Source organism: Oppia nitens, unplaced genomic scaffold (assembly GCF_028296485.1).
Source record: "Oppia nitens isolate AA-2021 unplaced genomic scaffold, nextdenovo-longstitch-racon4-pilon3 scaffold15_pilon_pilon_pilon, whole genome shotgun sequence".
Classification (NCBI taxonomy): Eukaryota; Metazoa; Arthropoda; class Arachnida; order Sarcoptiformes; family Oppiidae; genus Oppia; species Oppia nitens.
Genome location: NW_026533194.1, coordinates 1,877,513 through 1,901,609, shown reverse-complemented (window position 1 = coordinate 1,901,609; position 24,097 = coordinate 1,877,513). Strand labels below are relative to the sequence as shown.

The following is a 24,097-nucleotide window of genomic DNA, read 5'->3' as shown; positions in this document are numbered from 1 at the left end:
CATTAAAAATATAATATTATAGATCTAAATTATTAATTTTTTACAAATGGCGGCAAAAGTAGGATTATAGTTGTTTATTTTGCTATACTAAATCATTTGATACTCCACATCTCTATGGTTAAGTTTATTTTGTTATACCAAGTTATTTGATACCTTACATGACAATATTTAATTTATGTATATTTGACCAGTTTTTAAATTATTATGATACTCTATAGCCGCTATAATTATACAAACTAATGGTTTTCGATGCTATTCAAGTTTTTTTTCTGAAAATGCTTTCTAGCATTCTTAACTGGTTTATAATGTTTAATTATTGATATTAAATGCTATAGTTTATTATTGTATTAATCAATATTTAAGTGAATATACAGTATATATATATATATATATAAGTTATAATAAAAACTATTACAATAATTATGGTAATAGTCATATCATTTCCACTTTTTAATGACTTATATTAATAGCCAATTGATTGGGAAATTGGCGAATATATGTATCGTCGACAACATCGGCGCCGGGAGTCGTACCGCTCGATTGCTGTTGACTTCGACGACTACGACGGAGATAATGACAGATCGCTTCCAACGATATAGTCTTCAGTGACGGTATGCGCAGCCATACAGTCAACAACTCGTTTGTACGCTCGGTATGATTGGCATCGACAAGACATGAGCTGTCATTTGAGTTGACGGACATCCAGATGCCAGACATCGTGTCGAAGACATTGTTGTTGTCAACGATACCGGCGATTACATATAGACTATACAGTTGTTGTTGTTATCGGCAAACAATTGATGGACACATCGGTGACAACGACGGACTTCAGGGAAAACCACTTAACTGTTCGTTCATAACATTCGGATCACATTTGGTCTTTACTTCAGTCCATTTGCCGGTCGCGATGTCAAACACAGTGATCTATAAATAGATAAAAAATACAGTATTATTTGATTGAATTTATTAGTGAATTAAACACAATATTATGGCTATTATAAAGATTATTAATATAATACTAATGTTTAGTAAAAAATATTTAATATTAAATAATACAAACTAAAAGATTAATAGCTAAAAAATTTAATAACAAATTTAATAATATTAGTGTTAATTAATTATTATTTATACAAATTATAATTTAAATTTAATAAAATAATATATTATATTATATAATAACTATCTAAATATATTAAAAAAGAAAATTTATACAATATTTAAAATAATCAATATATATAAATATATATATGTACTAGTATATATGTAAAAAATATTTAACAAAACAAAAATATATAATTTATTAAAATATTTTGACAATATAGATAAGTATATTAAAAACGGCTACTCCCATCCACATTCCYAAAAGTCCSCCTAAATTTGATAGGAACTCAATTCCGGTCATTTGCGGACTGTGTTCCACCAACTGATCCGTATGTGCCGAATGCCTAATATAGACACTTAAAGTAGAATTATCCCATCGATTAAATTCCTTAACTCTATAATCAACTTTTTGTTGATCTAATAATGTTGTTATATAATTAAATTCATAACATAAATCCGGGCACTGTTTATTGCAAATATCCCAAATCGGTAGTTTACAGGAACCATAGTCGATATATCTGTAACACGTCGACACATTTTCAACGACCAAATAGTCAGGGATTAGGCTAGCATCCCATGGGATACAGTTTTTATTACAGTTGATTATATTATCGTTATTATCGACACAACATCTACTTTTAGCTGCCATATGCTGTTGAAAGCACTGGTAAAGGCAATCGGATCGGGTGCGGTGCTTATGTCTACCAACGGTGCCATTATAATCGTAAATATTGTATTCACGACAATTGGTGTCCCACGTGGGCGGCAACCTTATGGTCTTTGTCGTTGAATATCCAAGACGATAGTTATTATTCATATGTAAGGAAAAAATATTTTCGTCATACAAGTTATGGGGCGTGTTGTTTGCCGAATGCATTATTAGATACAACGGTCTCTTGTCGTACAGTGTGGTGGGAAACCATTGTTTATTGTGGTCGACACTAATAGATATTGAATCCAAATGTGTTTTATATTGTCGATAATCCGGATTAAGTTCAGTAAAATACGTAAAACATTTATTTGGATAACCATACGCTAACGTAAACGATACAATTGGCCGAAAATCAATGATTTGTTTGAATTTTTTGTCAAAAACTTTAATCCTTACCGATAAATATCGGTTACTAATTGTTTTATTGGCATCATTTGAATCGTACAGCAAATAAGGCACCGTTAGATTATTTTTGTATATATCAACTAATGGTAAATGTTTATGAATATAATAATCAATAAACTGATTATAAATAATCCGTAGATCGTTTTTCAATGTTTTATTATCATAATCACTGTCACTGAGATTGTCTATTAATTGTCTATATATTGTATAATTTTCCCGTAATTCAGTGTATCGATTGGCCAGTGCGTCCATACTTAGAGCGTACGGAAAGCATAGAGTGAAACCCGGCAACAATTCATTGTTAAATCGGACATTATTTGTAGTAACCAATGTCTTACCGCTGTTGTATTGTTTAAACAGTTGGTATGACTGGTATAGTAGTAGTGAACCGCAGACAACAAAAAATAAAAACTTAATAATCAATTGGCATTTCTGTCGGCCACTCATTTCCAACCATTTAGTCTTAATCTTATTAAACGGTTGTTGTTGTGAAATATTATCAGAAACTTTTAATAACAAATTACTGTATGAATATAAATCATATATCGTATTGCTATACATTTTATTACTTTTTATTATAAATTATATGTCAAATTTAAATCAAATAAAAATTAAATTTTTAGTGTATATTTTACAATATTTATTATATACTATAATGCTATGATATAATACTTTTATTTATATTATATATACCGTTATAATAAATATATTAAATTATTTTTTTATTTAATATTCTGTATGAATAAACAATAATTATTATATAATAATAACATAATATATTATTGTTGAGTTTAATAAAAAAAATTTATTGAATTTATATTCAAAAAATTTTATTGAATCAGATTTAGATTACAAAATACATTATATTTTTATGAATTTAGTTGTCAATTAAATAATCATTTTATTTGCATAAAGTATATAAAATAAACATATTTACTAAACAATATATTTTTGTAATAATTATTAATAATGTAATGTTTTCTTAATTATTTATTTTATAAATACAATTATTTAATTTTTATTGATTTATTTTTGTATGTTTGTTTGTTATGATATCAGTAATAATTGACAATTAATTTTGTTTATTTAAAGTAATATTAAGAAACAACAAAAATTATATTTGTTTGAAGATTAAAATATAATATCATTTTTATAAATTAGTGACAATAGTATGTTAGGTCATGTATGAACTTTATAATTTATATAAATAAACTTTTATATTATATATTAATATTTTCATTGATTATTTGAAATTTTTATTATATAATTAGTGTACTGTGATTGACATATTTGGTTCACCTGTAAGTTAAGTAATTAAGTATTTATTTATTGTTATTGTGCTGTCAATCAAAGTGTTATTTTATTGTATTATATATTTTTATATAATATAAATTATTAGTATTATTTCAATTAATTTATTATTTTAATTGGTATTCAAATAAAATGTATTTATTATTGTTACTAATAGTATTTGAGATTTACATGTAGTTTAAATTGTAAAATTAAAAATTCATTATTTAGCAAAAATATAATAACAATAATGAACTAACAAAAACAAAATATTGAATATTTTAAACTTAATTTATTATTTTTATATTAATTATTTACATTATAATGTCGTTTAAACTGAAAAATAGGAAATTAAAAAAAATTATTAACAATTTATTAGTTAAATATAAGCATAACTATTATGTCATCAATAATTGATATAAATAATATATATTAATACTGTATATATATATATATATATATATATATATATATAATACCTGTTTGTTGTTATCAATGCTATCATCATTACTGTCCCTATTATTTAATTGTCTTTTATTAGTAATAAAAGTGTTTTTATTAAACACTTGGAGTTTATCGGCTGTAGTCGACCGGTTGTGTTGGTCATCATCATTATTATCATATACTGGTGCCCATTGATCACCACCACTACTGGTTCATTCACCAAATTCATTAATTTTAGTATAATTGTCGGCACCGGTAGATAATAATGATGACGATATCATAGTATTATTATTATTAGGTATTAATAATAGGTATATCCGATGACTTATCATCATCTGTCGCTTCTTCTTCTTCATTGTCATAGCTATCGGATGTATCAGCTATTTCTGAATCCAAACCCATTTAGCAATTTTATACAGATTTAGTTTTTTTTCTTCAATATCGACCACAAATCTGTTAACATTACCATAGGTTTGGTCATATAATTCCGATGACATAAAACGTTTAAACATTTACTTTTGTACAGTACATCATCGTTGCCAATACCATAGATACCAGACGTTGGCCAACACTGGTATATATTGGCGCGACTTAATGTCTGGAGGTATTGTATTTTATTAAAAAATGAATAAAAAAAATGACAAAAAAAAGTAATATTATAATTGAATTTTATTTCATTATTTAATTTTTTTTCGCTGTGTAGTTATTTTATTTATTGTTTGAAATAAAACAATAGGTCTAGACAGTAAGTCGCGCCAATATATACCAATGTTGGCCAACGTCTGATAGATACCATTTGGTACTAATAGTCTAGCCAAACATTTAATCCATATAATTTTTTTAATGATTGTGATGATAATGATGGTGGTAATGATGCTGGTGGTGGTGGTGATCTGTTATGATCATTATGGACATTACTATTATTGTTGTCGACACTAATCGGTGACAATATCGCTGTTGTTGGTGGTGGTGGTGGTGGTGTTGGCAATGATTATATCAGTGTCGGTATCGACTACTACTGGGGTGACACCGATAGACGTTTGTAAAGCATTGAAATATTGATATAGAAATTTTGAAGTTAATTCATCATGGTTAACAGATGATGATGTCAATTTTAATATTAAGTTGCTATAGAAATTGATCGATCGGTAGTAAGTGTTCCGCATTGATATACCAGACCATTGGTCGACAGGAAATATGTTTTCAAGTATTACTAATTTATTGATTAGTTTTTTCAAAAAAAAAATCCAATCAATTTTATCGTAATATTTTCAAAATAATCTATTAATTTTTTTGTTCATATATATCGTTAGTGTTTGGTGTCCCAATTGACCGAAACCGTTATCACCCCCAACTGTATACCCGGCCATTGATATCATTAGCAAACGAACTGTTGATATTGCAATATATTGATTGAATTACTGTTGAATTATTAGTATTATCGGGAAATTCAATAACAATTGGTTCAACAATAAAACAATCGGTTGTTTCATGTTGTTGTTGTTGTTGTTGTTGACCGATATAACCGCACTGCCCTAAACTGTTATCAACCCCAACCATAGACAGTGCCATCAATGGTCAGTGCCATTGAATGTTGAATCAATACCGTATACGATATCAATAATATTTTTATCCGATAAAAAACTTACAAATTGCTGGTCGACTATACTGATCATGATTATCCGGGTCATCATCAGTATTAGTGGTTAGTCTACCTAATTGTTTGTATTGATTGCAACCCCAACTGTAAACCTATCATTAACTACTTGGTTGTAATCCAACCCTAGTTTTCCGGAATAAGTTGTCACCCACTGTATAGACTATGTCATCAATTGTCGTAAACCATAAACAATTAGTTTTACTATAAAATTGTTTGATTTGATCGGTGTTTTCATTTTTTTATTGAAAAATATCTTTTAATTTTATCAAATATATCGCACATATTTATATTATTATTATTATTGTCTTTAAATATTGTTTAAAAATAGTTTTATATAAAATTTATTTAACTTTAATCTACTGTATAAATACATTGAGTTTTTTTTTATAATCAACTATTGATTAATAAGACAATAATACTCTAACTGTTATAGCTTTTCATATTAATAAAAATGAATAAATAAATAAATCATTAAAAAAGTGTTTGAATAAGTTTTATTTATTGATGTAATAAACAGTATTTAATTATTGACATTAAAATTACAATTAAATATTACAATAATATATTAATTTTAAAAAATTTATTATATAATACACTATAATTTAACTAATAATTATAATGAAATTATTTAAAAAAAAACTTATAGAATAATTATTGTAAATCTAAATAGTTTATATTTTTTTTTATTTATAAAAATAAATTATATTTAACATATCAATTATTAACATAAACTTTTTAATATTTAGCTATAATTTTATAATATAGTAATAAAATCTAGTTATAATTTAATTATCATTATCATTATCATTATTATATTTAGTATTAAGTGTTAAATTTTTAATTTTAAAAGTTTTTCATATGTATCTAATAAATCTCTATTATTTTTTAAGTCAATACTAAATATTTTTGATGTTAACAAATTAAGGTTGTTATCGCCAAAAATATTGAATCGTTCAAAAAGTTTTGATAAAATATCATTTTCAAATAAATTATTATTATTATTATTATTACAAGATATTTCTATAGAAGATTGATTAATATCATGTGATTTTGGATCAATATTTTTATCAATTGTTTCTATGTTGTTATCATCTGTTAACGATTTGTCAGTAATTTTTTTAAATATTAAATTCAATTTTTTAAAATTAGATAATATGCAAAATATTACCGAAACTTTGTTTCTATGATATTTAAAAATACAAAAAAATATAAAAATCTTATAGAAATTAAATAATTTAATATAAATCATTAGTAAATTTAAGAAAATTAATTAATTATAACTTACGTATATTTTGTTAAGAAAATTTTATGAAGTATATTATTTTTATTTAGATATGGTATCATGAATTTTATACTAATCGATGAACTATTTTTGCTAGTATATTTATGTATATTGTTGAAAAATTTTAGCCAATGAAAAATATTAGAAAATTTATTATCATGGTCAATAAATTTTAATAGCTTATCGATAACATATTGAAAATCTTTATTATAGTATATTGCTATAACTATGCTAGAAATATAAATGCTAGAAATAAAATAAATTAACAAATAGCTTAATTAAAAATTTGTTTGGAAAAGTTACTTACATAATAATTGTTTGATGTAAGTTTATAGTATTTTTAAATTTTTTTCGTATACTGTACATTTAAATTTTTAATAAATAATTATAAATTTTAATTATTATAAATTCTTAAAAGTTCTTACAAATAGTTTCCATTAGTTAATGAATATTGATAATCTAATAATAATTCCAATGATTGTAAAATTTCATCTAGATTCATTGAATCAATTTGAAAGTTGCTTAAATTACTATTATAATTATTAATAGCTGATTCATCATAATCATCATCAGCGTCATCATCAGCATCAGCATCAGCATCAGCATCAGCATCATCATCATCATCATCAGCGTCAGCATCAGCATCATCATCATCATCATCATCAGCGTCAGCATCAGCATCATCATCATCATCAGCATCAGCATCAGCATCAGCGTCATCATCATCATCAGCATCATCATCTGTCTCATAATCAGTACCATCACTATAATCACGTTTCGTATCAATATTATTACAATTATTATCTAAAATACTTTCAATATATTTATCAACTAATGAAACGCTAGAAATATTGTGCAATTTTAATAAATAACAAATCGATGTACTAGTAGGTCGTTCATTGGGTTCAAAATGTAACATTAATATTAGCAATTTGCTAATTATATTTATTTCATTATAAATATATTGGTTGTTAATATATTTCTGATGCCAACAACTATAATTATTTAAATATAAATTTATTATTAATAAAATTTATATATTTTTAATAGAAATTATAAATATTTTGTTGTTGTTAATAACTTACTTGATCATTTTGATGAATAACTCATGTACGGCAATTTTATCATTTTCATTAATTATTTTACTGTAATAAATTTAAAATTAAAATTAACAGTAAAATATTAAATATTATATTATAAATATTACTATTAAATATATATATATATATTTATTTATTAATCTTATACTAACTATATTCTGGATTTATTGCATACACCAAACAATTGCAATAATATTATACCTAAACTATAAATATCACATTTTTCATTGTATACGAGTCTACTATCATCATCGATATCATCGCAAACTTCTGGTGCCCTATAGATACCTGTACAGCAATCATTATTGTGAGAGTATGATTTGTTACCTTCACGTATATGTTCAGTGGCCAAACCAAAGTCACATAATTTTATAAACCGATTATCATTTAGTTTATCATTCAATAGTATATTATCGGGTTTGAGATCTCTATGAATAACCGGCGGATCTCTTGTATGCAAATATCTAACGAATTCACAAATTTCATTCAATAATTGACATGTAATGTAATATTCCATACAATCCATCGGTTTATTTACAGATCGTTGAAATGTTTTTTGTTTAAATTTAATTAGTTTTTTCAAACTTTGCGAACATAACTCCATTTGTATGTATAGTATGTTATTATTTGGTTCAATCCATGCATCGTAATAGTGGACAACAAATGGCGACCGAAGTTTACGTAATTTAATTACTTCAATATTATCAATAAAATTTGTATCTTCTAAAAAATAGATTAATATAATACATATTATATTTTTGTTAGTAATAAATATATMTATATATATATATATATATCAGGGATAAGCAAGGTTTAGGATTTGGTCAAGGGGGGGTCTACTCGATAAATCTTGGAGTGGGGGTCTAGGGTGTGGTGTAGACTTTTATTGCATTTTTATTTAAGCTCAAATTATTTTTAAAAAAATCCTAAATCACGGGTAAATCAAGTATAAATTTCCTAAAATTCCCGTATAAATTCCAAAAAAATTTTCTCAAAATATAGTATAAATATATATATATATATATATATTTGTTATCTTACCATCTATTGCAATTTGTTTAATAGCATATAATTCACTATTAACTTTATGTTGACATTTATAAACACTACCATAACTACCGCAACCAATACGATCAATATTATTAAAATTGTCAGTAAAATAATTTATCTGTCTTTCAGTAATATGGAAATAATTTTTATAATTAACATTAATAATTTCAATTGTTTTCTGATGTTTATCAATAAATAGATTTTCAAAATTATTATATTTAAATTGATATAAACTGATATTATCTGATAAGAAATTTTTATGATTAATTTGATAAATAAAATTACTATCACTTTTACGGATATAATTTTCATGTATTTCCCGAACATTTTCCAATCGACTAATAAATTTCGGTATTTTTATTGATGTTGTTGTTTGGCTATCATTATACATATCATAATCATCTGTARTAAGTGTTCCGCATTGATATACCCGACCATTGGTTGATAAGAAATATGTTTGTTGTATAGATATGTTATCAATTGAATCCAAATAATAACCAATAGATTTAATATTAATATCTATTAAATCGATTATTACAATCGGATTGTAAACGCGTATACCACTAGTTTTATTGTTATGACCTAACTGTCCATCATCATTACAGCCCCAACTATATACCCGGCCATTACTATCTATAGCAAATGAATTAGTTGCATAACATTGAATTGATTTAATTAAAACATTAGTATCACTATTGGTTGGAAAGTAAACCGGAGTCGGCCTATGAATAGCATCAGCTGTTTGTCCGCAACCGCACTGTCCGTCCGAGTTATTACCCCATCCATAGACAGTGCCCGCACTGGTCAGGGCTAGTATGTGAAAATAACCGCAAATAATGTCAACAATAAATGTATTTCTAGGAAATGTAACAATGACTGGTCGGCTAAACGCATTAGCACTGGTATTATCCAATTGATTGAATTGATTGCGACCCCAACTGTATATATGTTGGTCATCCCCATCATCACCGCCATCACTAACACCGGTAGTAGTTGTAGTAGTTGTCATACACAATGTAAAGTCAAATCCAGTAATAATTTTTTTGATAGACTTTCCCCGTAATTCCACTAATTCTTGTCTATAATTAATTGGTTTGTTGTGACCCAAACCTAGTAAACCAAATGTATTATCGCCCAACGTATAGACACGTTGATCATTATTTGTAACAAACCATAGACTCATATTATTCAAATAAAATTGTTTAATATCAATTGTTTTAATATCAATTGTTGGAAACAATTGTCTGATTTTATCAAATAAATCATACATTTTATATTTATATATACAGTATATATAAAATAGAAATAAATAACAACAACAAAAACTTTTATTAATAAATTAATAATTTTTAACTACTATTTGATATTTTTAAAAAAAAACATATTAATAATATTAAATTTACTAAAATTAAGTGAACTATTTTCTTATATAGTTTGATTTCAATTATCATTTAAAGTAAATTACCATGACAATAAATATTACCTCAATATATATATACTGTATATACTTTGAAACATTTAAAAAAAATTATTGATATACTTATCTACAAAATAATCCTGGATTAATTTTGATAAATAATTAAGTATATTGTTTTAGATTTTCAAATAGTAGATAAAATAAAATAAATTATTAATTATAATTTTAGTGTTTTATATAATAGATTTTAATTGTTTAATATATAATTGTGATATTTAATTGTAATTTTAATGTCAATAAATAAATACTGTTTATTACATCAATAAATAAATGTTATTTAAACACTTTTTTTATGATATTTAATTATTGATATGAAAAACTATAGAATATTATTGTATTAATAATGTATTTGTAGATTAAAGTTAAATATATAAAAATATATATATAAATATTTTTAAACAATTTTTTTAGAACATTTAAAAAATATAAATATGTAAATTTATATATAAGCTTATTATTATTTTTTAAAAAGTTAACTATGTTAAAAGTTAAAAATTTTGTAAAATTATGTATAATTTGGGAAAAATAGGACGGCAATGTTTTATTTAGTTATATAAAATTAATTAAAAAACAAACAAATATTTTCAATAATATAGCTTGTCCCGGTAATTTCATTGCATATTGATTTTGTATTTATAAAATAAAATTATTAATATTTTGTTTAGTTTGCTAATAAAATATTTAATTCTATTGTTATAATTATACTTTACTATCACATTAATTTAAATATACAGTATATACTTTTTTATATATATATATAAATATAAGATATATATTATGCAATAATTTTATTTATGCTGTTATATTTTGTTATCTAATTTTTATATGACTACAATTAGCAATATTGTTGAAAACTAGTTAAATAGTTATTAATTTTTTAACTATTTCAAAATGATATATGATCCATATTTTCAGTATATGTACACAAATATGGAAATTATTTTCATTTTTAGAAAAAATATGAATTAAAAAACATTTAAGTTATATATAATTTTTGTAATTTTACATATATTTGTGTAATATTTTACAGTTTAAGACTTATATTTTTTTCAACAATAGCTTTATAAACTAATTTGTACCTTATTTATATAAAATATTTAATATATTTATTTTACATTAAATCAATTTACAAACAAATAATTAACAACTTGTATTAAATTAAATAATAAATATTTTTATAAGTTGTTAATTATTTGTTTGTAAATTGATTTAATGTAAAATGAATATATTAAATATATTATATAATTATTATTATATTATATTTTAATTAATCCATATTATGTGTAGACTAAAAAAATAAATTGAAAAATTTTAATTATAATTTTTTTTAAATATATTTATTGATAAATACTAATACCTTTTTGTTATCAATGTTATCATTGCTATTAGTTAACTGTCTTTTATAAGTAGTAGTAGTCAGCACTTGGTGTGTATCGACTAGAGTCGATTGGTTGTCAACATCATTAACTACTGGTGCCGATAGATAACTACCATTACCATTACCACTGGTTACTTCATCAAATTGATTACTTGTGTCTACTAATACTATTAGCACAGGTAGATGATGATAATAATAATAATAATAATAACATATCATTATTAATAGTCATATCTGAAGACAACAATTTCATTACCTTTTTCGTTGACATCGTTGTCATCGGTGTCGTTGACTTCCATATCACTGATCACTGTCTGTGGCATTAAATCCGAGTCCTCATCACTGGTAGTAGTAGTAGTAGTAGTAGTAGTCATAGTACTGTTGAATAGATTTAATTGTCTAAATGTTTTCAATAAATCCAATATATTATTCAATGTATGGCCAAAATTTAGGTCCGAATGATTAGACTGATTGGGACTATTTATAGATAACTGGCCATCAATTGTTGATACTCTATCTGATGATAATAAAGGCATAACACTAGCAATACTACTACTACTACTACTGGTATTGAAATTATTGTTATCATTGTTAGCTAAATTTAAAGCTAAAAAATATTGATTAAGAAATTGTGAAATTTGATCCAGGTCACCCGATGATTGTAGGGGTACTAGTACTAGTGCCTGGTCAATTAGATTTTTCAATAGTAAACTACTATCTAGTGTATTAATGGTAGGACTTATAGTGGATAGTAATTGTTGAACAGATTTTTCAATAATCAAATTTGATTGGAACTGGTTAGATACAGGTGCCGATGATGATGATTGGTTGTACCAATTACTGGTCCCTTCACCAAATTTATTGTTTTTGTTGTCAGCACAGGTGGCTATAGTTTTATTATTATTTGGTACCGATTTGCATAAATCATATTTTAGATTTAATTTAACCATATTTTTCAATAGTCTAACAATTTCTCTAACAGTGTTTCTATAAAATTAAATAAATAAATAAATTATTATTCAAATATTTTTTATAAATAAATAATTATTTAATATTTTTTTTAAATAATTTAAAACTTACGTATATTTTGTCTCAAATATTATCTTAAATATAGTACTAGCCATTGATTTACATAATAATTGTTGATAATTGAATTTAATATCGATATCTAGTGTTGATATTTCAGGTATATATTTATTATGAATATTACAAATAAATTCCTGCCAATCGATTACTGGATCATTCAATTGATTTTTGCCAAAAATTTTCAATATATCATTGATAACATATTGAAAATCAATTGCATAATAAACAGATATATTTTGGATAAAAAAATTGTAAATTTATTTTTTAAGAAAAAACATTTTTATTGATGTTAGTATAATTATTAATTAAAAAATATCTATACTTACATAATTGTTATTCGCAATTGTTTAATTTTATTTTCCAATTCAACTATATTGCTAAATAATTATTTATTTATTTATATACTGTATATACTTTATACTTTTTATATACTTTATATATACTTTATATATATATACTGTATATACAGTATATCTATTTAAAAAAAAAATAAATATCAAAAATTACTTACAATTGATCATCGGTTTCATCAATCAATGAATAATTATATTCTAGTTTATGATTGAGACCTTCTAGTGATGATTCATAATAGACATCATAATCAATGATAGTATCGCTATAAATAGTTAATTGATCATGTACATTTTTATTATCATCATCACTAATTGATAGTTTAAATAGACTATCAATATAATTATGGTTATTATTATTATTATTATTATTATTAAATAACAATTGATATATTGGACAAGTTTTTCAATTTTATTATAAAATTAATTGTTGTACTTTTGGGTCGTTCCCCTGACTCGTAGTGTATCATTGATTTTAATAGTTTACTAATTAGATTTATGTAATTAATAATTTTCATATTATATTTGTTATTTTCAGTCCAGCAACTTTAGATAAAATAAATAAATAAATTCTAATAAATTTAAAAATTTTAATAAATAATTTAAATAATATATAATATATATATATAACTTACTTTATAATATGTACAATTGATTCATATATTTTAACCTTGTTAGTATTTTTATCGTCAACAATGTTTCTATAATGATAAAAAAAATAAATACAATCAAAAAAAATTAAAATTTTAATATAATTTAATTTAATTTTAATTAGTAGTTCTAATTAGATTTTGTTTTTTAAATCTTGTAAATAGTTTAATAACTAAAAAAATATAATAATTTTAGCTAATAAATTTTTAAGTAGAAACAAATATAATATAAAATTATGTTAACTGTATTTAAATGATAAAAAATAAATATTTATGTTTATTTATAGACTTACTGTATATGATTTTTATTGCATATACCAAACAATTGCAATAATATAATACCCAAACTATAGATATCACATTTTTCATTGTATGGTAACCTATCATCAATAGGTCCAATAACTTCCGGTGCCCTATAGATACCGGTTCCACAATCAGCTGTATGCGAGTAGGACCTGGATCCGTCACGTATGTGATCGCTGGCCAAACCAAAGTCACATATTTTGATAAACCGATTATTTTTAAACGGATTTTCAACGATAAGTATATTATCGGGTTTGAGATCTCTGTGAATAACCGGCGGTTGTCGGGTATGTAAATATCTAACCGATTCACAAATTTCAAGCATTAGTTGACTACAAGTATAATAAACCATACAATCCATCGCCGATTCAGTAGACGATTGTTGAACTGTTTGTTCATTAATTAATTCAATAAATTTACGTAAACTTTGCTAACATAACTCCATTTGAATGTATAGTCGACTACTGTTTGGTTGAATCCATGCATCAAAATAGTGTACAACATATGGTGACCAAAGTTTACGCAATTTATTTACTTCTCTAATATCATCTAAATTCATAACAACAACAACAAAAAATTCATATAAATTTTTAAAAATAATTAAATAATTAAAAATTATAAATATTTATATACATACCTATATCATTGATTTGTTTAATAGCAAACTGTTTGCCACTATCTATATGATTACAATGATAGACAATACCATAACCACCCGAACCTATTTCATAATTTTTAGTAAAATTATTATCCAGATAATTGTCATCTGATTTTTTAGTATATTGATGATAATAATCAAATTGTGGATCAACTTTAATTATTTCGACGGTTTCCTTATTTATATTGATAAATAAATATTGAAAACTATTATAATCTAGTTTTAGTAAATTGATTGTTGATTTTGTTGGTTGTGTTGTTGAAGTTGTTGTTGTATTTAATATATTATAATTTAATTTATATAGAAAAATACTATCATTTTTCTGTATGTAATTATTATGTATTTCCAAAACATTATCCAATTGACTGATTAGTTTAGGTGTTTGGTTATCATCCATATTATTATCATCGGTTGTAAGTGTTCCGCATTGATATACCTGACCATTGGTTGATAGGAAATATGTTTGTAATATTATTAAGTCATTTATGACTTTTGAATAAAATCCAATCGATTTGATTGATATATGTTTTAAATCGTTAATTAATTTAGGACTATAGATAATATGATTGTCACCATTACCATCATCACCATCATCACCATCATCACCATCATCACCATCATCACCATCATCACCATCATCACCATCATCACCATCATCACCATCATCACCATCATCACCATCATCACCATCATCACCATCATCACCATCATCACCATCATCACCATCATCACCATCATCACCATCATCACCATCATCACCATCATCACCATCATCACCATCATCACCATCATCACCATCATCACCATCATCACCATCATCACCATCATCACCATCATCACCATCATCACCATCATCACCATCATCACCATCATCACCATCATCACCATCATCACCATCATCACCATCATCACCATCATCACCATCATCACCATCATCACCATCATCACCATCATCACCATCATCACCATCATCACCATCATCACCATCATCACCATCATCACCATCATCACCATCATCACCATCATCACCATCATCACCATCATCACCATCATCACCATCATCACCATCATCACCATCATCACCATCATCACCATCATCACCATCATCACCATCATCACCATCATCACCATCATCACCATCATCACCATCATCACCATCATCACCATCATCACCATCATCACCATCATCACCATCATCACCATCATCACCATCATCACCATCATCACCATCATCACCATCATCACCATCATCACCATCATCACCATCATCACCATCATCACCATCATCACCATCATCACCATCATCACCATCATCACCATCATCACCATCATCACCATCATCACCATCATCACCATCATCACCATCATCACCATCATCACCATCATCACCATCATCACCATCATCACCATCATCACCATCATCACCATCATCACCATCATCACCATCATCACCATCATCACCATCATCACCATCATCATTATCATAGATAATATGATCATCAGCATCACCCTCATCATCGCTATCATCATTATCATTGTGTCCTAATTGTCCAAAATAATTACTACCCCAACTGTATACCCGGCCATTACTATCGATTGCAAATGAACTGTTTGTATTGCAATAAATTGATTTGATTTTTGTTTCAATTTCTGGAAATTCAACTACAATTGGTTCTGCAATAAAATCGCATGTTTCTTGTTGTTGTTGTTGTTGCTGAAAATCGCACTGTCCTAACCTGTTATCACCCCAACCATAGACAGCGCCCTCAGTGGTCAGTGCCAGTGATTGATAGTTACCGCAAGCGATATCAGTAATAGTTTTATCGGTGAAAAAATCGACAATCGCTGGTCGGCTATAGTCGGCACCACTGGCTGTAGGTCTACCCAATTGATTGTATTGATTGCAACCCCATCATCATCGCCATCACTAACACCGGTAGTAGTAGTAGTAGTAGTAGTCATACATAATGTAAAGTCATATCCGATAATAAATTTCTGGATAGTCTTTCCCCTTTAATTCCCATAATTCTTGATTATCATCAACTGGTTGGTTGTGACCCAACCCCAGTATACCACACTTATTGTCACCTAATGTACAGACAATGTTATCATTGGTCGTAAACCACAAACAATTTCTTTTGCAATAAAATTGTTTGATTTGATTAGTCTGTATATTTCGTATTGAAAAATATTTTCTAATTTTATCAAATAAATCGCACATATTATTAACTAAATTATTATTATTATATTGTTAGTATATAAACAATATATATATATATATATATATTTTTTAGGTATAATAAAATCAAATACAGTACCAAAAAAAAATTTTTTTTTAATAATCAAATATTACATAAATTTGTGACAATATAAATAATATTTGATTATTATTATAAATTTTAAAAATTATTATAATCAACAACAAAAAATTAAAAACAATTCAACAAAAATATAGATAACTTATAAATTATTATTATTATTAATTATAGTTTTTGTAATAATATACAGTGTATAGTATAAAACATATTATTGGGATATTAAAAGAAAAATAATATTAGATATTTAATGGTAATCAATGTTATATTTATAATAATAAACAACAACAAAAAAAAAGGTTATAATTACATCAATAAATATTATCAATGTTAATAAATATTAATAATTATTATTAATATTAATAATAATAACAACTATATTAATGTATTGCTAATTGTAGTCATGTAAACATTAGATAACAAAATAAAACGCTTAAATAAAATTATTGCATAATATATATACAGTATATATAAAATTTATATATAAATTGGCGTCATATTTAAATATATGTTTAATTACTGTATATAAATATAAGTATATTTTATTAGCAAGCTAAATATCTTATTTTTTAAAAACACTTTAAACAAACAAAAACATATATGAAATAAAATTACCAGGGACACACTATACTATTCAAAAATATATTTTTTTTTTGTTTTATTAGTCATAACTTTATATAACTAAATCAAACAATGCCGGCATCTCTGGCCAGTGTATAAAAAATTGACAATTTGTTTGCCAGCAAACAGTCGGGTTCGGCAAACTCGGCTACCCGTCCGCTGTCGAGGACTAACACCCGATCGGAATCCATAATTGTATTGATTCGGTGGGCAATCGTTAGGACAGTCGACGACCTAAACTCTTGACGTATGGTTTGCTGTATGAGTGCATCGGTTTCGACGTCGACGGAAGCCGTGGCCTCATCGAGGATAAGGACACGAGTGTTACGTAACAGAGCCCGTGCCAGACATATAAGTTGTCGTTGACCAACACTCAGGTTATCACCCGATTCGGCGACCGACCAGTCGAGTCCCCGATCACTGGCGGAAACAAACTCTTTGAGATGCGACTGATCTAACACTGTCCACAAGTGATCGTCGGAAAACTGGCCAAACGGATCCAAATTGAAGCGAATTGTACCCGAAAACAGTATGGGTTCTTGAGGTATAATTGTTAGCCGAGAGCGCAACTCGTGTAGAYCTAACCGTCCGATATCTWTACCATCGATGACTATTCGACCCATTGCTGGCTCAATGAGCCTAAACAGAGTCAAAGTTAGCGACGACTTTCCCGCACCGGTTCGGCCAACTATACCTATCTGCGTATCCATAAAATAGAAATATTTAATATTATTTTTTTAGTTTATATATTTTAATATTAATATATATATATATAATAATAATAATAATAATAATACCTTTTCACCCGGCTTAATATCAACATAAATGTCATTGAGTACCAAATCTAATCCAACCCTATATCTGGTGCCATAACCTTCAAATCTAACGGCTCCCCTATCGGGCCAGTTATCGGACAATGGGTAGTCATCATCACATCGATGCCAATCGGATTCACTTTCCAATCGACAGTATTCGTCAATACGTTCGACTGAAACCATATTGTTTTCCAACTGTGCAAACGTTTTGATAAACAAGTCTAAAGTTATGGTCAAAGACATTGCATAGGATAGGGATAGTCCTATATCGCCGCCGGTTAGACTGCCCTTCCCCAGTACGGCAAACAGTGCGGCAAAAAATAGCAAACAATTGCTGAGTGATGTCAACCAAATCTGTAGCCAACTGTTGGCCACAACATTAGGATAGAGACACATCTGATTGATGTCCACTAGTCTATCGGATTCCCGTACAAACCGATCGATACACTTGTAGGCCCTAATGCTGGACACACCGGCCAGTGTTTGACCAAAATGTGAATATATTGGCGATCGGGTGGTCGACTCTAAACTATAATTTTTGCAATTTTATTTGTTTGTATAAAAAGCATTTATAATAAAAATATTTCAATTATTATTATTATTATAAACTAATTGCTTACCGTTTTAGTTGTCGTGAAGTTTTAATGTAAATAAACTATAAAAGTATATTAATAAAATTATTTATTTAAAAATAAGTATATATATATATATTGTATATAAATGTATAGTAAAACCTGGATAATATAGTAAATAACAGCTACCAGTGCCAGTGGTGCCAAAAACAATGGTGTCTTTATAGATATCGTTACTATTATACCAATCAATAATAAAAAGGCGTCTGTAGTTAAACTTTATGTTTGTTTTTGAAAATAACATTTAAATTAATTATATATTGAGAGATATAAGTATAAACTATTTGTATATTATAACAACTAATTATATCAATCAATCAATCAATCAATCAATGAATAAATCAAATTTAAATACTCGATAGTAAACAGTAGCGATCGATCCAAAACATCGGTGTCGTTACCAAATCGGTTCATCAGTCGGCCGATTGGTGTCCTATCGAAGTAATTCATCGGTGAATGCATTACACTCGACAACAGTTGCCGATGTAGACTAGCGGAGGCCCGACGGACACCGTATACGAGAAACAAACGACTGGCGATTGCAGCTATTATTGAGACGGCAATAAAGGCACTAAAAATGCCTAAATAGTAGTAGTAGTAGTAGTCGGTAGCTATAGTACTGCCCGATGAGCCGTCCGATGATAATTGTCTGCTACTACTACTACTACTACTACTACTGGTGCTGATACTGTCAATATTGTTGCTAAATATTGATAACCAAAACGCTGAACCATATGTTAAGGCATTGTATGCGATTATCGTCGATAGGAAGCCCATTGAACAGTACGGTCCTAACTGTTTGGCATATTTCATATATAGCTGCGATATATGTATATAAAGTATATTATTTATTTATTTTTGTAAAAAAAATTACTGTGTGTTTGTAATGTATTGTGAAAATATGTTAGTAAATTATTTATATAATACATATTTATATAATATGTATTATTAAATGTGTTACTATATACTGTATATACCGGTATATAGAAAATTAGATAAATTATGATGATAGTGGGGGGGGGGTACATACACCAAATTTAACCTGGCCAATTTCTACCGTTTCCATATCAGTCAATGGATTTGTAATGTTGTTGTTAGCTTTAATAATAATATCAATTGAATCACTGTTATTATTATTATTATTATTATTATAATTAACATAATTATCAATTATTGTATTAATTTCATAATCGATATTATTATTAGTATTATCTGGATTTTTATCAATACTACTACTATTTTCAGCTAAATATTGTTGAATCAAATCGGAAAAATAACAATCATTTTCCAATAGATTATCATAAGTACCGACACTTGTAATTATGCCGTCTTTTATGACAACAATTAGGTCGACATCGGGTAATACAAACAATTGATTTGTTACTAATAAACGGGTTTTATTGTTGAGAATACCGGTTCTTGAGTCGAGTACTTTACTGACAATATGTTTGCTAACATGACTGTCCACTAGATTTTGAAAAAATATTATGTTATTTATTATGCTTATTATATTATGCTATAACTAAATACCGGCCGAAAGTGGATCGTCGAGTAGGTATAGATCGGCACCGGAATAGACAGCTCGGGCTAAACTGACTCTTTGTTTTTGACCGCCACTCAGATTAACACCTTTTTCGCCGATCTCTGTCTCGTCGCCGTCCGATAGCTGTCGTAAGTCCTGTCTGAGTGAACACGTGTCGAGCACCCGGTCATACAGTTCCCGATCCATGTCATTACCAAACAATATATTCTCTTTGACCGTACAGTTCAATATCCAGGCCTGTTGTGGAACGTAGGCTACCTTAATGTCCGACCGTATGTTGACTTTACCCTTACTATCACTTATCAGATCCATATCCCCAAACAGGGCCGACATCAGTGAACTCTTACCGGACCCGACACTGCCTACTATTGCCACAAACTGGCCATCAGTTACATTGAGATTAATATTATGTAAAATCGGTTGACTATTATTATTATTAGTATCGGATTCCCAATTAAACGATGCATTTTCAACATTAATCAAACAATTATTGTTTGATATATTGTTTTCAATATAATCCAAGTGTTTATCACTATTGAGAAACTTTTCAATACGTTTGAATGATACGTAAATCTAAAAATAAAATTGATTTTTTATATTAATATTATTAKTAGTAGTAGTAGTAGTAGTAAACAATAATTGTTATCAATACATAAATATAACTATAAATTTGTTTAAATAATTTTAATATTACTGTATAAAAATATTTTACAATAATGATTATTAAACAAACAATAATTATAAGCTATAATTAAAAATTTAAAAAATTGTATATTAGAATTAAATACTAACTAAAAAATAATATATATATATAGAAAATAATTAAATAATAATTTAAGTAAATTATAGTAATAGTTACCAAGGTAATTGCATTAAACGATAATGGTAAAACAAACATTATATTTCCAACCAAATTAAACAATGATTGCGATACAAATATTTTGGATGCATTTAATTGGTTGAGTTGGTCACCCTGATTGATGGCAACATACGTACAATAGGTAATCAATTGGACAATTGTTGGACTGGTAAGGCTTAATACATTATAAACGGTAACCGATTGGCCATATCTAACAAATTTGTTCAACTCTTTGGTCCTAATTTTTTCAACTAAACCCATAAACGACTCCTCCCAGGCATACAACTGGTGTGCGTATGATTTTGATTCAAAAATGAAAATTAATTAATTAATTAATCAAAAAAAAAATATAAATAAAATTAATTAATTAAATACTTTTAAAATTTTAATTCCGTTCAATATTTCGTTCATCAAGTTTTGACGTTTGTCTTTGATTGACATCAATTGATTGGTCAATAGTACAGTATATAAACCGTTTAAAACATTGATGATAAGCGATACAAACATATAGGATAGACCGGCAAATGCGGCCACACCTAACTGTAGGTATAACAGATAGACGGCTATTATAAGTTGAATGGGATTTGATAGTACTCTAACCAGATTAACGGATTGTTCTGATATATATATATATCAATAGTAAATTTTAAAAAATATTTTTTTTAATTTAAAAAAAACAAAAATTAAAATATGTAATTAATATGAAAGAGATAGTAAGTGAGAGATAGATAGATAGATAGATAGATAGATAGATAGATAGAGAGAGAGAGAGAGAGAGAGAGAGAGAGAGAGAGAGATTTTATTTATTCATAAACTTTTAATTAAAAAAAAAGTTAAGTCTTATTTAAATTTTTTTGCCATTTTACCCCCCCCTATACCCACCCCCTGAAATCGTAAACCTTTCGCAACCCTGATTTGATATACAGTATATATATATACTTATAGAAAAAGTAATTGATAAGTTAAAAAAAAAGTAAAATATATTAATATAAATATTAATTAATTAATTAACCGCTAATTCGTTGGCAATCAATGGCCATAATGTTGACTATTTCACCGGTAGGTGTGCGCCGTTTGGCACTATTGCTCAGCACTAGTGACTTGCGATAGACGGCTGATGTTAGACACGATTTAATACGTAAACCTTTAAATAATTCAATAAAATAAATAAATAATTTTTTATTATAATAAAAACTTTAAAAAATAACTTAAATATTTTTTTTTATTATTAATTATTATATATACATGTAGCACCGATATACTCGCTAGACATTGCCTGGACAATGGCAGCGATAACATTGATGGCCAACAATAGTACAGTATAGACATAGCCGTGCCATTGGGGAGCACCGGGATCTTCAATAAACTCAATCATTAAACTGTAAATAATAATATGAAAAATATAATTATATGCACAAAAAAATCAAACTGAATATATTATTAGTTATTATAATTACTATTTTTAGTAAGTATGTAAAAAGTTAGTTTTTTTTTTTTAAAAATAAATAATATAAATAAAATAAACAAGCACATACTGTAGAATAATTGGCGATMCCATTTGCAAACAATACGATAGTATACAAAACAATAGTGACCAAATAATTTTTGGTAAATATAGTTTAGCAATGATGGCAAACAAATTTCTAGTATTACCATGTTTAATTTTTTCATTATTATTATTATTATTATTATTTTGCTTATTGTTACTATTTATAATTTTTTTATCCAATGATGATGATGATGATAATGGTGATGGTGACCATTGTCTCGAAAAACGTCTATAATTATAGACAGTACTGTCCTCCCGGCGCAGTGCCCATAGATCGTYAAACTCTAGAGACTTGTTTAGCCAACCTTTCAATAGTAGCCGATTCAYCCACTGGTAGGTTATGCGCGACGCATAGGATGCGCCCGATTTGGGACAAACAGTATGTTTGGTCCATAAGTCGCGGTCAGTATCCATATAACAGTTGTTGCTATTTTCTGGTGGCAATTGATCGGCAAATGTACAGTAGATTAATAGACARACAGTTAGCGCAAAGTTTATACAATAGAGTATGAATTCATAGTTTCGTAGCATATCTTGTGTAGCATATGTAGCCATTGATAGACCACCTAAAACAGTGTCCAGTATTAGGTATAACCAAATCCAACCACTGGTCGTAATACCGGACAATCGGTGAACGAAAAACACAAAACAAAGGGCTAGTCTTGTGATTGTTTGTACAGAAACGGCTATAATGTATGCCGTACTGGGACTGTCCGACCATTGATATTTGCGGCACAAACTTAATGCTATCATTGCTATTAGGATACCGGTGCTTGAAATGGCTACAAACAGTCTACTAGTGTTATATAAGTTCCAT

The 24,097-nt window shown here is 27.0% G+C and overlaps 3 protein-coding genes across 3 annotated transcripts; all 3 read right to left on the bottom strand.

Moving 5' to 3' along the window:
• Positions 1–11,788: 11,788 nt before the first annotated feature.
• Positions 11,789–12,441, bottom strand: LOC128963502 (uncharacterized). The gene is made up of 3 exons (XM_054310020.1): positions 12,156–12,441; positions 11,879–12,066; positions 11,789–11,809 (listed from the first exon to the last, which is right to left on the bottom strand). The coding sequence occupies exons 1-3, from the start codon at positions 12,433–12,435 to the stop codon at positions 11,789–11,791; spliced, it is 489 nt and encodes a 162-aa protein (XP_054165995.1). The 5' UTR covers positions 12,436–12,441.
• Positions 12,442–13,492: 1,051 nt separating this feature from the next.
• Positions 13,493–16,970, bottom strand: LOC128963491 (probable serine/threonine-protein kinase iksA). The gene is made up of 7 exons (XM_054310008.1): positions 16,911–16,970; positions 16,367–16,858; positions 15,259–15,382; positions 14,926–15,009; positions 14,724–14,837; positions 14,309–14,675; positions 13,493–13,601 (listed from the first exon to the last, which is right to left on the bottom strand). Exons 1-7 carry the CDS (start codon positions 16,968–16,970, stop codon positions 13,493–13,495), a joined length of 1,350 nt encoding a protein of 449 aa, XP_054165983.1.
• A 977-nt stretch (positions 16,971–17,947) lies between these two features.
• On the bottom strand, positions 17,948–21,272 carry LOC128963481 (ATP-binding cassette sub-family C member 3-like). The gene is made up of 8 exons (XM_054309996.1): positions 20,860–21,272; positions 20,560–20,796; positions 20,372–20,427; positions 19,685–20,148; positions 19,432–19,546; positions 19,318–19,352; positions 18,680–19,226; positions 17,948–18,580 (listed from the first exon to the last, which is right to left on the bottom strand). The coding sequence occupies exons 1-8, from the start codon at positions 21,203–21,205 to the stop codon at positions 17,948–17,950; spliced, it is 2,433 nt and encodes an 810-aa protein (XP_054165971.1). The 5' UTR covers positions 21,206–21,272.
• Positions 21,273–24,097: the final 2,825 nt, after the last annotated feature.